This window comes from Peromyscus leucopus, chromosome 16_21 (genome assembly GCF_004664715.2).
Source record: "Peromyscus leucopus breed LL Stock chromosome 16_21, UCI_PerLeu_2.1, whole genome shotgun sequence".
Classification (NCBI taxonomy): Eukaryota; Metazoa; Chordata; class Mammalia; order Rodentia; family Cricetidae; genus Peromyscus; species Peromyscus leucopus.
In genome coordinates, this window is record NC_051084.1 from 61298800 (window position 1) to 61315171 (window position 16372).

General features: G+C 41.7%; 1 protein-coding gene across 1 annotated transcript; it reads right to left on the bottom strand.

Annotated features, from left to right (window-relative positions):
- Positions 1-2304: 2304 nt before the first annotated feature.
- On the bottom strand, positions 2305-3536 carry LOC114692386 (spermidine synthase-like). Its single transcript, XM_037199884.1, has one exon. The coding sequence runs from the start codon at positions 3514-3516 to the stop codon at positions 2608-2610; it is 909 nt and encodes a 302-aa protein (XP_037055779.1). The 5' UTR covers positions 3517-3536; the 3' UTR covers positions 2305-2607.
- Positions 3537-16372: the final 12836 nt, after the last annotated feature.

The following is a 16372-nucleotide window of genomic DNA, read 5'->3' on the forward strand; positions in this document are numbered from 1 at the left end:
TTATTCCTAACTCTTGACAACAACTTGTAACCAACCCCCCTAAACACTGAAAATTATCCCAGAACCAAAACCCATTAAAAAGACCAAAAAACCACCTGCCCCACACCACCTCTTTGGGAATGTGGGCGTTGTATTCTTAAAATTGCTTCCTGCTGGGTAAGGGCGAAGTTATCTTTATCCTGAAAGAAAATTTTTAGGTTAATTGTCAAATTCTAGGAAAGGTAACTATATCCTTCATTATCCGGCCTGTGTATAATGCCAAAGTTCACGTTTATCTCAAGTCCTTATTCAAGTAGTCTTTGAGACTGGATCATCTGAGCTAGTCATCTCAAAATTGCTCTGAGCACCTTGTAGTTCAAAGCTGATCTGTGGATGATGTTTGTCAGCTTAATGATATTATTATTGTCCATGTGGAATTGTTGTTGTTGTGGGGCTCCATCTTCTTTCTGGAGACTTCAGTTGATGTTAGGGCTGGCCGTGATTTCCTGCAGAAAACTGATAAGAGACTCGAACACAAAGACATATATATGCAGCTAATTGAAGCCTTTTTTCTAGAATTAGTTAGTACTCTATATGACCATTCATATCTTAACAAAGTTTAAAATGTATATATATGTTAATCTTGTAAATTTTGATATAAAATTCATACTTTAAGAAAAGTTTAAAGAATTAGAATAGAATCAAAGAGTTGAGATTAGTAATAGAATAGTCCCTTAATTAATTTTGCTTTTGTCCTGTACCATAGCAGAAGATGGCTCTTTTATTCTGGCATGATACAGGGAGTTTGCATTTTCCTTTTAACAACATGCTTGAGTTTAAAGAAGGAGAGAGCCATTCTCCAACTCCAAAGTCAGCTTTAAATTTTAATTGAACTGGGACTATTAGGAGACCAATAGTATTAAATCTTTAGAGAAAAGCAGAAACAAACATTTAGGAAGACATAAAATTTTTTAGATATTATATACACATACACCGTTTCACTCTGTTTCTTGGGATAGATGATTTGTCCCTTTTCTTCAGTTGTCTGATTTGTTCAGTGTTCTTCAGATTCCTTAACCTTCATTCTCCTAAAAGACAAAAACAAAAACCTTTCCCCAAGACTCATTTTGGGGATGTTTCCTTTTGGCAAGTTATTATCTGATTAAATGAAAAGGCATGTGTTACTGGTACAAGTTAGTTTAAATTGGATGTTCATGCTGGTTGATGAACTATCACCTCCTCTAATTAAGAGGTCTCTCTTGTTCAAATCGAACCTTTATCAATTTTGATGGTACCCACAGCTTACCTTCTCCTGTAGAAACAAAAGCAAAACCTCGTCCCCAATGTAATACATACCCAGGTTGCCATTCTGAGGTCAGCACATCCTTAAAGTATATAGGCTGATTTAATTCTGTAGTTTTTTCTATTATCCAATGTCTCTCTGCAGCTGTTGTTCCTTTCTCATTGGCATTCAGAAAATTCAAAGTTAGAAGAGCATTATGCAGTCCATTTCTGGGTTTTTTTGTTACCCATTTCTGTTTATTTAGCATATCCTTTAGAGTTCTGTTTGATCTTTCTATAACTGCTTGACCTGTAGGATTATGTGGTATGCCTGTAATATGCTTTATATTGTAATAAGCAAAAAACTGTTTCATTTTAACAGAGACATATGATGGAGCATTGTCAGTTTTGATTTGTGCAGGTATACCCATGATGGCCATAACTTCTAGCAAATGAGTGATTACAGAATCATCTTTCTCAGAACTCAAAGCAGTTGCCCATTGAAATCCTGAATAAGTATTGATGGTGTGGTGTACATATTTCAATTTTCCAAATTCTGCAAAGTGAAACACGTCCATCTGCCAGATTTCATTTCTCTGAGTACCCTTTGGGTTACATCCTGCTGGTAATGGCGTCTGATTGTAGAAGGAACAAGTAGGACATTTCTTTACTATTTCTTTGGCTTGTTGCCAGATTATGGAAAAATCCTTTTTTAAGCCTTTACTATTGACATGATGTTTTTTTATGAAATTCTGAGGCCTCCAGCACATTTCCTATCAATAATTTATCAATCTCATCATTGCCTTGTGCTAGAGGGCCTGGCAGACCAGTATGGGATCGAATGTGAGTTATATATAAAGGATGATTCCTTTTCCTGATTGTATCTTGTAATTGAATAAATAGTAAAGTTAATTCTGAAGCATCAGGGATAAATTCTGCAGTCTCAATATGTAACACCACTCTTTCAGCATACTGAGAGTCAGTTACTATGTTGAGAGGTTCTGAAAAATCCATTAATACCAACAGAATAGCATACAGTTCTGATTTTTTTTTTTTTTTTGTTATAAATACACGTTTTTTGTTGGGTGATGGAGGGCATAGATGGTGCTGTACAGAGCTGGTATAGGCTTGGGGCTGAACGCCACAGAGATAGACAGACAGACAGACACAGAGACTGAGTCCACCCAGCTGGGCAGGCCAGGCAGCATTCTGGGGACTGTAACACTTGGTTGGTGGGCAAGAGTCATCTGGGAGTCTGGTCCAGGGCTGGTAGGGCCCCAGACACCGTGGAAGCTCCTTGGTCCAGTCCAACTGAGGTCTCGGGTGATGTTGCAGTGGCACCTAGGCTCAGCTTATGTCATTCAGGGCCTTGCGGGTGAACTCGGGCAGCACAAAGGCCGCCCGGTGCATGTCGGAGTTATAGTATTTCAGCTGCATCTGCTCCACCTGGGCCTGTGTCAGCTGCTGCACTGGCTCCCGGAAGTTGGTGCTCGGGTTTTTGCTACACAGCATGAAGCCGATCTGGCCACTTGGATAGGTGGGGATGGTACAGTAGGCATAGCCCACCACCGGGAAGAGAGATTTGCAGAAGTGCCTCATCTCCTTGATGAGGTCCAGATGCAGCCACTGGCACTCACCCTGGCAGCAAAGGATGCCATCTTCCTTGAGTGCGGTCTTCATGAGCTGGTAGTAGGACTCCTTGAAGAGGCTCTCAGCAGGACCCATGGGGTCTGAGGAGTCGGTGATGATGACGTCGAAGGCATCTTGGTTCTGTTTCATGAACTCAAAGCCATCGCCCACATGGAGGGTTAGCTTTGAGCTGGAGTAGCCGATGGCCATGCCAGGCAGGAACTTCTTAGAGACTTCAATGACATCCTCATCGATCTCGCACTGGACCACAGACTCCACAGAGGGGTGCTTCACCACTTCCCGTAGGACGCCCCCATCTCCACCCCCGATGATCAGCACCTTCCGCGGGTTGGCTTGGCTGCAGAGCGGCAGGTTGGCGATCATCTCCTGGTAGGAGAACTCGTCCCTCTCAGTACACTGGATGACGCCATCCAGAACCAGCACGTTGCCGTAGGTTTTACTGCGGAAGACGAGGATGTCTTGGTACCGCAATCGCCGGTGGTGCAGCAGCTGCTCCACCTGCAGCGACAGGGCCTGGCCAGGCCACAGGCTGCAGGTCTCTCGGAACCAGCCCTCGCGGATGGCGGCGGGGCCGGGCGCGGCTGTGCCGTCTGGGCCTGGCTCCATGGCAGGCGGCGCGCGTCGCGGGCCCGGGACTGCAGGCCGCGTGGAGCCGCAGCACAACGGGACCCCAGTTCTGATTTTTGAACTGAATTATACGGACTTTGAACCACTTTACTTAAATTTTCTGATTTGTAACCTGCCTTTCCTTGTTTGTTGGCATCTGTATAAAATGTACAAACTCCAGATATGGGTTTTTGCCGTACAATTCGAGGCAAGATCCAATCAACTCTCTTTATAAGATCAATTCTATCGCTTTTGGGATATTTGCTGTTAATTTCTCCCAAAAAATTACTGCAAGCTCTATGCCAAGGTTCACTTTCTGTCCATAATTTTTCAATGTCCTCCTTAGTTAATGGTACGACAATTTCTGCTGGGTCTATGCCTGCTAATTGACGAAGTTTCAATTTTCCTTTGTAAATCAAGTCAGAGATTTTTTCCACATAAGTTTTTAATTTTTTATTTGGTTTATTTGGTAAAAATATCCATTCCAATATAATATCTTCCCTCTGCATTAATATTCCAGTAGGAGAACGCCTAGAAGGTAAAATAACCAAAATGCAATCCAGCTTTGGATCAATACGATCCACGTGTCCTTCATGCACTTTCTTTTCTACCAAGGCCAATTCTTTCTCAGCTTCAGGTGATAATTCTCTTGGACTATTTAAGTCCTTGTCACCTTCTAAGGTTTTGAACAAATTAGTCAGTTCATCATTTTTTACCCCAACAATAGTTCGTAGATGAGAAATGTCTCCAAATAATCTTTGAAAGTCATTAAGAGTCTGTAGTCTATCTCTCCTAATTTGCACCTTTTGGGGTCTAATTTTTTGTAGCTCTATTTTATATCCTAAATAATTAATAGAATCTCCTCTTTGTACTTTTCTGGAGCAATTTGTAATCCCCAGCAAGGCAAAATTTTCTTTACTTCTTCAAACATTCTTTCTAAAGTATCTGCATTTGAGTCAGCTAGTAAAATATCATCCATATAATGATAAATTATAGATTTAGGAAATTTTTTACCTATCACTTCCAATGGCTGTTGTACAAAATATTGACACAGAGTTGGGCTATTCAACATTCCCTGTGGGAGGACCTTCCATTGAAATCTTTTTTTTTTTTTTTTTTTTTTTACTTATAAACTGTATGGCCGTGGCAGGCTTCTTGCTAACTGTTCCTTTATCTTAAATTAACCCATTTTTATAAATCTATACCTTGCCACATGGCTGGTGGCTTACCGGCATCTTTACATGTTGCTTGTCCTGGCGGTGGCTGCAGTGTCTCTCCCCCTTCTTCCTGTTTCCCCAATTCTCCTCTCTCCTTGTCCCGCCTATACTTCCTGTCTGGTCACTGGCCATCAGTGTTTTATTTATATAGAACGATATCCACAGCACTTCCCCTTTTCTTCTTTTTTTAAAAAGGAAGGTTTTAACTTTAACATGGTAAAATTACATATAACAAAACAATTATCGAGCAAGAATTGCAGTTACAATATTAAAGATGTCCTATCTATCTTATATTTGTGAGTTTAAGGTTTTATATCTAACTTATCTTTTATCATAACTGAGGAAATTACAACTATCTAGTCTTCAACCACATCAAAGACCTGAGAAGGAACATAATGGTACCTGAGAAATGGTAGATGGATGCAAGCAACTTTCAGGAATCTTGCAAGAGTAGACCAAGACAGCTGGCAGCCTGGACAGTCACCTAATGTTTCTCAGCATTGTTGGTGCATTCAAAGTGGCTACAGGCCTAGAGTATATGACAGACCATTTTTAGAAGCAGGAATTCTGAAAGACCATCTTACCCTGTCTTGGCAGAGTACAGTGGTCGCTTTCCTTGTGTCCCGCTTGTCCAGAAAGGACAGCATTGTATTTGTACTGTCAGCCGTCAAGGCAAGGGCACTTCTTTGCCCAGTAGGCCATTTTGTGCCAAAAAGACACACTTCCAAATGGAAATGTCTTAGAAGCCCAACATTCTCTCGGGATCAAATTGGTGCAGCCAGGAGCAATTGTGTCTCATGTCAACAGAATTCTAAGTTATTTAAATGCCATATTCTCTAGGTCTATGAAGTATTTGCAGATTACCTATCTATCTGAAATATATCTATGTATACCTAGAAGACTTAACTAACATGGCTACAAATATGATTATCATAGACGACTAATTATTAACCTATTTTTTAATTATCCATTACAATTTTAAATGAGTTACAAAAACATAATATGTCACACAAGAATAGAAATATATATATATACAGTATAACAAAATTAAGTTTAAATTTGTATCAATAAACTAAAATCTATAGCAATATAAAACATTTTAAATAAGTTGTTACTCTTTAAAAGTAGGTTTATTAATCTACCCTTTCATCCTATCATATCTAAACTATCCCCTTTTTTTCTTTAGAAAGAGATTATATTTATAATCAACCTGTTTTAAATAAAAATATTGGTTTTTCTCTGTCCTACACCAGAGGGCTCTTCTGATTTGGGACATAAGAATCTCTTAACCATTTTTATAAATCTATACCTTGCCACATGGCTGGTGGCTTACCGGCATCTTTACATGTTGCTTGTCCTGGCAGTGGCTCCCATTGAAATCTTTTAACCGGTTGAGAATTATTATAAGTAGGTACTGTAAAAGCAAATCTTTCTCTGTCTTTTTCTTGTAAGGGTATTGAAAAGAAACAGTCTTTTAAATCAGTAACTATGAGAGGCCATCCTTTTGGTAATAGAGTAGGCAAAGGCATCCCAGATTGTAGAGAGCCCATTGGCTGAATTACTTTGTTAATTGCTCTAAGGTCTGTTACCATTCTCCATTTACCAGATTTCTTTTTAATAACAAATACAGGAGAATTCCAAGGGCTGGTTGATTCTTCAATATGCTGAGCATTTAACTGTTCTTCTACCAGCTCTTCTAAAGCCTGGAGTTTCTCTGTTGTTAAAGGCCATTGCTGGACCCATACAGGCTTGTCTGTTAACCATTTTAAAGGTAGAGCTGTTGGTGTCTTTGGAAGATCATCAGTTATTGTGCCCTGTTCTTGTATAATATGGATGGCTGGTGACCACTCATTAGAACAATATCTTCTAATATTTCTCTCAGTAACATGTGCTAGTTTATGATTTGTTTCTGAGATTGGAGGGATGTTAATCTGAGTATTCCATTGTTGCAACAAGTCTCGACCCCACAGGTTCATAGTTATGTTAGCCACATATGGTTTTGATTTTCCTCTCTGTCCTTCTGGACCTATACATTCGAGCCATCTTGCACTCTGTTTTACCCGAGATAATGTCCCAATTCCTAACAGTTGAATGTTTACCTCCTGAAGAGACCAAGTTGGATGCCAAAATTCTGGTGCAATTATGGTAATGTCCGCACCTGTGTCTACCAGACCAGACAACAAAACACCATTTATTTTTATCGTTAATTTTGGTCTTTGTTCATTAATAGAAGTTTGCCAAAAATTTTCTTTATGTTTTCTCCTGAATTTTCTATTCTCTCTGTTTCATCATCCTGACCAGCATGATTTATTCCAATAGGCATTTGGTTATTTAATCGCTCAGAGCAGGGATTTCCTCTATGGCTGCAGGAAAGGTTTGAACTGGATTTGCAACGGGGGCCTGTGTGAGGCCCCTCTGGGAGTTTCCCAAAGACTGAGGCAAAGGATTACCCTGTCTGTCCTTTGTTGATCTACATTCGTTGGTCCAGTGTTTTCCTTTACCACACCTTCTGCATATTCCAGAAGGAAGGGGAATTCTGTTGCCATTGTTCCGTGAAGAAACATTGTTTCTCGGAATGACCTGTCTACAGTCCCTTTTCAAATGTCCTTGCTTTCCACATCAAAAACATCTAACACTCCTCAAACCTTTTGAAATTACTTCTCCTACCCACGTATCATCATGCTCATCAGCCTCAACATTGTGTCTCTAATCCAATCTTCCAGAGGTGCAGATCTTGCCCTTAATGGCCTGATTATTCTTTTGCATGCTGCATTCGCATTCTCAAAGGCCAAAGATTCAATTATTGCCTTACTAGCTTCTAAATCCGAGACCATTCTCTTTACTGCTGAAGCCAGTCTTTGTAAAAAATCTGTAAAAGATTCTTTTGGGCTTGCATCACCTTTGTAAATGACTCAGATTTTTTTCCTGGTTCCTCAACTCTGTCCCATGCATTCAAGTCTGTCATTCGACATAAAATTAGGGTTTGGACATCATATAAACATTGTGTTTGTACTGAAGCATATTGGCCTTCTCCAATAAGCTGATCCTGGCAAACTTGTATTCCTTTATCCCTCCATTGTCTTTCTGTGTTTTTAGCCTCATCCTTAAACCAGGTCAGAAATTGAAGTCTCTGGCTGGGTTCCAGAACACCTTGTGCAAGGTCCCGCCAGTCCTGTGGTACAATCCTATTATATGTTGACCAAGAGTTTAACATTTGCTTTACATATGGGGAATGCATGCCATAAGATACTATTGCCTCCTTAAACCTTTTTAAATCCAACATTTCAATTGGAGCCCAAATATTTTGTGTAGCCATTTGATCAGGCATCTGCTGTATGGTTACAGGATAAATTAAGGGTGACTGTGTGAAAACAGGCTTTCTTTCTATAACCTTATGATCCAAACTTGAAACAACTTCGTTCGTTGTTAATTTCTTCTGTCTGAATTTTTACAGGTTTAACAAGGTTTTCTAAAGCTGTTATCCTGGCACTTAAATTGACTATCTTTTTAAATATTAAAATGAGGATTAGCATAGTGATAAACTGCATAATTCCACCAATACTAATCTTCTCATATAGTTGTTCCATTGTCAGACTGCCTAAAATTTCGAACAAAACCCAATTTTCTTCCAATGTACACATAAAACCCTTTTTTTTTTAATGTGGAAAAAATTCTCTTTTAAATAGTTTCCTTTAAAATATCTGATATGTTGTGACTTACCAAATCTGCGTAGAACAGTAGAAATCCGAGGAGATTTTCAAAACAGCCACCTAGTGTCCAAGGTGTAAATCCAAAGAGAAAGAGAGAGAGAGAGAGAGAGAGAGAGAGAGAGAGAGAGAGAGAGAACGCACAAGAAAGCGTAGCCGGCTAAAGCTTAAATCCAGCCACGTGTTCCCTTTCCCTCTTGTGCAGAGTCAAGGCTTGGGTCTGGCTTCCTTAAGCTCCGACCACGTGCGTTGGCTTTACAGGCAGGGTCCTGTTCGGCAGGGCGGGTCTGAGTTGTTTGTAGCACCGGCTTTAAGCAAGCAGCTCACAGATAGTCCAGCCTGAGGTCAAGCAGACCTAGACCCAGGCTAGGAAGCCTCCGCTCGGACTAGGAAGCCAACCGCTCGGCCTGCCGCCCTTGCGGGAAAGTGGACCTGCTGCCAAGCCAAGCGGTTTTTAATGGATTCTTGTCACGTTGGGTGCCAGATGTAGATGTATCCAACAGTCTTATTAAATAAGAAACACAGAAACAATGTAAAAGAGAAAGCTGAGAGGTCAGAGCTCAGAGCTAAAATCTCACCCTTCCTCCTGCGGTGTCCCAGCTTCCCAAAAGAGAGCTATTTCCTTGTGTGTCAGTTGTTTCCATAGTCATTCTGCCTTCTCATTGGTTGTAAACCCAAACACGTGAATGCCTCGTCACTATCTGTATGTACCGCCCCCTAGTCTTAAAGGCATATGTCTCCAATGCTGGCTGTATCCCTGAACACACAGAGATCTATGGGATTAAAGGTGTGTGCCACCACCGCCACAATCTGTCTATGGCTCTAATAGCTCTGACCCCCGGGCAACTTTATTTATTAACATACAATCAAAATCACATTTCAGTACAATTAGAATACCACCACAGTGTCATCTAAGGGCTCACACAGTATACCTAAACATCTTGCATCATGGACCTCCTGTTTCTCCCAGTCAATGCTTAATTCATTGAGTACCTGAGAAGCAAAGACACTAAGTCCTTGGAGTTGCATTTTGAACTCATAAATACATAAATTCCATGTTCTAATCTGTTGGCACATTACCAGCCATCTCAAAATTTAGCAGTGAGAACAGCATTTAATTTTGTCATTTGGGAACAGAATAGGGATCAGCTAAGTGCCTTGCATCCTGCCCCTGTCAGTCATATGTGTGCTTGAACAGGAAGAGTTAACTAGAGGCCTGAACGGGCTGTCCTCATACAGTGGGCAACTGCTGCTACCGACTGACATCAACTTGGGCTTCTTCACTGTGGGGAATTCTGGTTTCTATTTCTTGTTGCCCTCTGCTCAAAGATCATAGCTTAAGTATAGCCAAAGATGAACCTATAATTTCTATAGCCCAGAAAGACCCAATATTCCTCCCGGACAAAGACCAAATGAGTCCTGTTCATCTGCATTAGTATGGAGTTTACAAACAGAAAAACAATAAGAAATTAATGAAAGAGGAAGAAAATATAGCTTAATACATTTTCCATGAAGACTAAGATAGTGTAGATTTCTGGTCATCCTTATCATTTCATTTCACATTGACAATACTCTTGTACAAGGCAAGGAAGAAGCATGCTCCTTTCAGAGAGCTAATGGAGAAAAGTCTCCATTAGGGGAATTGAATATATGGGAGGAATGAGTTGGAACTGAAGACAGAAAATAGTAAAAGCTGACTAAGAGCCAATCAGCCACTTCCCTGCTGAGATACAGAGGTGGGGGTTTGGGGAGAACAGGGAAGGCTATGCAGTGGAAACTAGGTCTGCAGGTAGAAGCCTGAGTGCAGAGAAGGAGATCAGATGGGGAAAACCAGCTAAGACTGACTCAGACAACAAGACACGTCAGGGGTAAGAGAATCCCATAGATGTCAGGAACAGAGCCTGCATGGACTACAGAGGCCAAGAAGAGCGGCCCTGGGCCAGGGTCACGCTCACAATAAACACAATTAGCCTCCTTAAGACAATCCACCACAGATGGTTTTTGTTTGTTTGTTTTTGTTGTTGTTGTTGCTTTGGTTTGTTTGTTTGTTTGTTTTTTCCAGAACAAAATTCTTTCACTGCCCTGGAGGAAAGGTCTGGGAGCTCATTGGAGGCCCTGGGTTGGGGTGCTCAGACCTGGGAGCACTCAACTCATGTCTCTAAGTACTGGATTGACAAGAGGGGATGTGGGCTGCTGCACTAAACATGAGATAGAACAGTTCTCCAGAAGGACATTGATCACAGTCCTGGAACCCACGTGACAGGGAAGTCCAACCAGGTGAAGGGCAGCTTTGCTCACTCTCCTGCCAGCAAGGCTGTCTTGTCCACTCCCCTTAACACACACCTATAGACTTTAAAGTCACACTATGAAACAAAGTCAGATGGGGACCCTGCTTTTACCTGTGGCTCTCAGAAAGACTCTCTTCAGTCCACTGTCTTCTTGGGCAGGTGGAGAGCTCCGTACCTTTCTCCAGTCCCTGGTTCATGAAGCAGAGTGAGAAGAGGGATCTTCTCTTGTATTATTCCAACCCAGGTGACCCGTCCGTTCTCACCCCACAGCCCTGTGGTGTTTCCCTTCCCTCCTGCAACCCTTTGCTTCCATTCGTGGCCAGGGTCACTCCTACTGAGCCATGTTTCTTTACCCTAAGAGGGAACAGCCCTGAAATTTCAAGACATCCCCTCTCCCCTCTGTTCTTTCTCTCCAGTCTCCCCCTGGTAATGTCTCCACCTTCAAGGCAGTTCCTTTCACCCAGGAGCAGAGCATTTATTGTCTACATGTGTCTTCTCTGCCCTCCTCTCTTATTTCTCTTACAGATCTCTGAAATCAATGTGGATTGAATGAGACGTACCATCTCCTTCGGAGCATTATCTCTGACTCCACACTTATACCACAGTGTTATATATGTTGAAGTGCTGGAGGTGAGCAGCGCCGATACTTTGAAACACTGGGAAAAGAATGCAATTGATTAATGGAGAGAGGAGTGAAGTGATGGACACATAGGATAAGACATTTAATTATGAGGCATAGGTGGCAGAATATGTATTTACTTTTCAGGATATATGAAATTTTTATTAAAAATTAAGGCAATATGGACTATTTGCTAAAATTCCAAGAAATAAAGAAACAGTAAAGAGTAAGGGCAAAATGTAGGGCATAACCAACTAGAGGTAATATTTGGAAAAAAACATTGATAGTATGTTTGAAGAGGGTTTTATGAATAATTACTTGGTGCAAGAATGTAACATCAAATGATCTATGGTAACATACAGTATTCATTCATATTCAGGGACGACCAAACTGTAATTGTGGAGGCTAGTACCATCATGAGAGACACCCTAAATCACAGGTCTGTAAGATGAATCGGAGAATCTTTGGACCTAACACAGAAACAATTGACATTTGTTAAATAGATGAATAAAACGATGATGGGGCGCAGGCTAGCTAGCCAGCTCATCCGGTAAAGGTATGTTAACGCCAAGCCTGAGGACTCCCAGAACCTGTGTGGGGGAAGGAGAGAACCAACTTCCATTAATTGTACTCTGACCTCCACTCATAACCTGTGGCATGCTTGTGTGAGAACATACACACACACAGACACACACACACACACCAAAAAAATAGACAATATAATATAAAAATATTTTAATGATGTAATTATGTATAAAATGAAAGTATAGCCTTTAAATTGTAAGTCCCCTGAATATCTTACATATCTCACAAACTTTTACTTTTTTTTTTGTTTTGCTTGAGGTAGCCCACACTGGCCTGGAACTCACTATTTAGCCCAGCTAGCTCAAATTTGTGGCAACCCATCTGTTTTAGCCTCGTGAGTGCTGTTGTTACAGACATGAGCCATATGGATGGCTTCCTTTGCGGGGAGGGGTCCATGATTTTATTCAGTTGTGATCTGAAATTTTCTCCTTTCTCCTCAAAGATAGGCATGGATGTTTTGCCCAGATTGTGGGGACCCCCCAGAAGACCACCAAGGAGATTGAATCCCATATGTAAAAGCAAAGAGCCTTTAATTTCAAGCTCAGGGCTTGGTCTCTCTGTCTGTCCCATGCAGCGGGTGAGAACAGAGAGCCCAGAGCCCAGGCAGGGTGGGGTTTCTATCATAGCAGAGGTTAGGGTGAGGCAATCTCCAGGATTCAGGACCCTGATGGGATGACATTTGTCTAAGGGTATAGGGAATGTTTGGAATGTCAGGTATTTCCTCTTAGATGCAGGTTCTCCCTGGGTAGTATCAGCCTATGGCTTTTCCTGGGTCCAGGTGTTGCCTGCCAGAAGTTGTGTCTGGGCTTCTAAGCCTCTCATGGCAGCTGTGTGGTCAAGTTATTTTGCCCCCTACACACAATGGACAGCTAGTATCATTTTTTTTTTAAAGATTTATGTATGTGTATGAGTGTTTGCCGGCATATATGTATGTGCACCAGTGAGTGCCTGGTGCCTGTAGAGGCCAGAAGAGGGCACAGTATCCCCCGGAACTGTAGTCACACGGGGTTGTGAGCCACTGTGTGAGTGCTGGGATCCAAACCTGGGTCCTCTGCAAGAACAGTCATTATTCTTGGTCTCTGAGCCTTCTCTCCAGCTCTACGTGTGTATTTCTGATGCACCATTTTTCATCCTGTTGCTGTTTTAAGAGAAGGTTGTGTTCCACATCATTTAATCCAGACTCTACTACAGCTCAGAACTCTCCACAAAGCTTCTCAAATTCTAATTATGAATATTAAATTAACAGAGATTGAAACTATGACTTTTGTCCCAGTAAAATGCAATCTTCTGATAAAAACAATATTGGTATTGCTAATACAATGTGTCTTGTCTGTCTTTAAACAGTTTTTTGAGTGTCAGGGTGCTACATTAATATTAACCAGACTTTTTGAAAGTGAAGGTCTTGGGAAGACCCAGGCATTGTTGTTCTATCATCTTTTTGGGTGGATTAAATGGCAATGTTTTACCAATATTGATGTGTAATGATCCTAATCTTCAGTGTGATGGTCTTAGGAGGAAGGACTTTGAAAGGTAATTAGAACTCAAGGAGAGCACATTCTGAAGAGTGTGAGTGTTCTCCTAAAAGGGATTTCAGAGGGCCTGATAACTATGTATAAAGGGATTTCAGGGGGCCTGATAACTATGTGGTGACGCAACCAGGTGTCAGGCAGAAGAACAAAGAAGTGGCCCCTATCCAGACAGAATCTGTCAATGCCTCGGTATTGAGCTTCCAGCCTTCAGAATCGAGAAATAAACCTCTGCTTTATGAGCAATATTGTTAGTGGTATGTTTGTAATTCCAGCCCTCACTGCTAAGATGCCCTATTCAGACTAAAGCCTCCTCTAAATTCTTAAAACTTTTGGAAATGAAGCTGTCGCCACTTAACTTTTTCAAAGGCAGGAAGATCACGGCTCCTGGCTTTCTCTCTGATCTGGTGAAAGGTAGCATCTTTCTCCTAAGGTGAAAGGAATGCATGGGCAAGAACCATTTCTTTATAATCTGCCACATCTCCTACATGCATATCAGACCCAAGAAAATGAAAGTGAACAGAACTGCACTTAGCAACAAACTAATTCAACTCTGGGAAGACCTTTCTTCAGGTACAATACTCAGATTTTTATTCATACACTGACATTTATTTAAGTACAATTTGAGGGGTTAAAAAAATATCTAAAAATGTGTGTGTGTGTGTGTGTGTGTGTGTGTGTTCTCTGTGTGTACATACACATGTGTTGAAGCAGGCCAGAGGTCCATGTTGAGTATCATCCTCGGTCATTTTCTGGTTTTGTTTTTTTGTTTTGAGGCAGGGTCTCTCACTGAACTTGTTGCTCACTGACTCTCCTAGACTAGCTTGACAGCAAGCTCTGGGGACACACCACTCTCCACCCAGCCTCCCCCAACCGTGCTGAAATTGCAGCCACTTCCCCCTAGTTTTTATAAGGTTGCTGGGGGTTCAAACTCTTCTTGTGCTTACACAGCAAGCATGGTGCTGACCGAGCCTAGCTCCCTCTCTAAAAACCCTTGACCCTGTAACCCAGCGCAGTTACAATGAGCATCCACCACCAACCCCAGCAGCAGTCATGTGAGAATTGCCAGAATCACCTCCACGTGACCACGGAATCCACAAATGGACTTTGTTCTCTCTACTGTTTGTCCGGAACACAAGCATGATGTGATTGCTATTGCTAAATGCCACAGTCCCCAGTCCACTTCTTAGATACAGTCTTCTCTGTTTCCTGTCCTCTTACATGGCCTGAAGTCATTTTTGTATACAATATGAGAAGTCCTCCCAAAGGACGTCCCATAGAACATAGTTTCACAACACTGTCTGCATGTTGAGATCAGCCCTGGTCATGTTTGCATTCCTTTTGTGTGTTTGACACTGGGTCTCACTGTGTAGCCCTCACTGGCCTGGAACTCACTATGTAGACCAGGTTGGTCTCCAACTCACAGAGATCTACCTGGCTCTCATCTTCCTTCTTTAAATTGGGGACTCCTTTAATCTTTTTTTTTTTTTTAATTTCTTTTTACTTAATTTTTTTTCTTACAGTGTATTTTGATCATACTCTTTCCCCTCCCCCAACTCCTCCCAGATCCTCCCCATATCCCTACCCACCCAAATTCATGTCCCTCACCTATGGGGGTGGGGAGAAAAACAAAATCAAAAAGTAAAAATCAAAACAGACAAATAAGCTAAGCATGAAAATGAACAAGACAAAAACCATCAAAACAAAACAAAAAGCACAGAAAAAATTATGGAGTCCATTTTGTGTTGGCCAACTACTCCAAAGCATGGTACCTGGCCTGCAGTGTGGTTGACGGACCCACTTCACTGAGGAACACTGATTCTCCCTCTCCCAGCAGGCATCAATTGTAGATAGCTCTTGGCTGGGGTGGGACTTTGTGTCCACTTCTCCTTCTGAGGGATGGGATTTTGTTCGGATTGAACCTGTGCAGGCCTTTTGCAAGCTGCCACCTGCTCTGTGAGTTCATACAAGTACCAATCCTCTTGGTCTGGAAGATGCTCTTTCCCTGGAGACCCTGGCCGACTCTGGCCCTCCCGTTCTTTCTGCCTTCTCTTCCACATAGATCCCTGAGCCTTGAGAGGAGGGTTTGATGATGACATCCCATATTAGGCTGGGTGTGCCAAAGTTTCTTACTCCTTGCACACTGGCCAGTCATGGATCTCTTTGTTAATTACCATCTAGTCTAAGAAGCTAGTAAGAGTTTAGCCACGCTGTCATCTACGGGTATACTATTATGTCATTAGAAGTCATTTTATTTCTATGCCCCTTTAGCAGAATAATAATAGTAGGTTTTCCCCTAGGCCAAACACTCATCTGATCTCAATTCTTTGCCACTTTAGTATTGGCAGGTATAGGTTCCATCTCATGTCGTGAGCCTTAAATCCCATCCAATAGTGGGTTGCCCCCGTAATACTTGTCTGCACCAGTACATCTTGCAGGCAGGTCACTGCTGTAGGTTGCAGTGTTCATGTCTAGGTGATATTGATGGTTACTTTCTCCTCCTGTAATGGGAAAAGTGCCTTCCAGCACCATGAATGCTAGTCAGTAGGAGTGAACCTTCTAGTTGAGAACCAGCTTGATTTCTCCATGTTCAATAACATAAGGAAGTTGTGTCTTTAACAAGAAGATCTTATTCTCAGGTTATGGAGAATAACCAAGAGTCTTGGCAATAGCCTGTAATGTCTGTTGGGGAAGGCCTCTGGGACCCCTTTGGACAAAGACTTGACAAGATGTGGCCCATCCTTAAACCTGGAGGCTTGACATGGTGGCATAAGACATCCAGTTGGGGAACTATCTCTCTCATTATATGGTGATGCCATATAAATTTTTTTTTATATATGCACATGTTTTAGGGAACTTCTACAGTTAGTAGGTTTCCTAATGGCTTTTCAAAGGGTTTTTAATGTTAGTTGTC

Coding starts and splice junctions, on each gene's coding strand:
- LOC114692386 (XM_037199884.1), bottom strand. CDS start 3,516: ATGGAGCCAGGCCCAGACGGCACAGCCGCGCCCGGCCCCGCCGCCATC.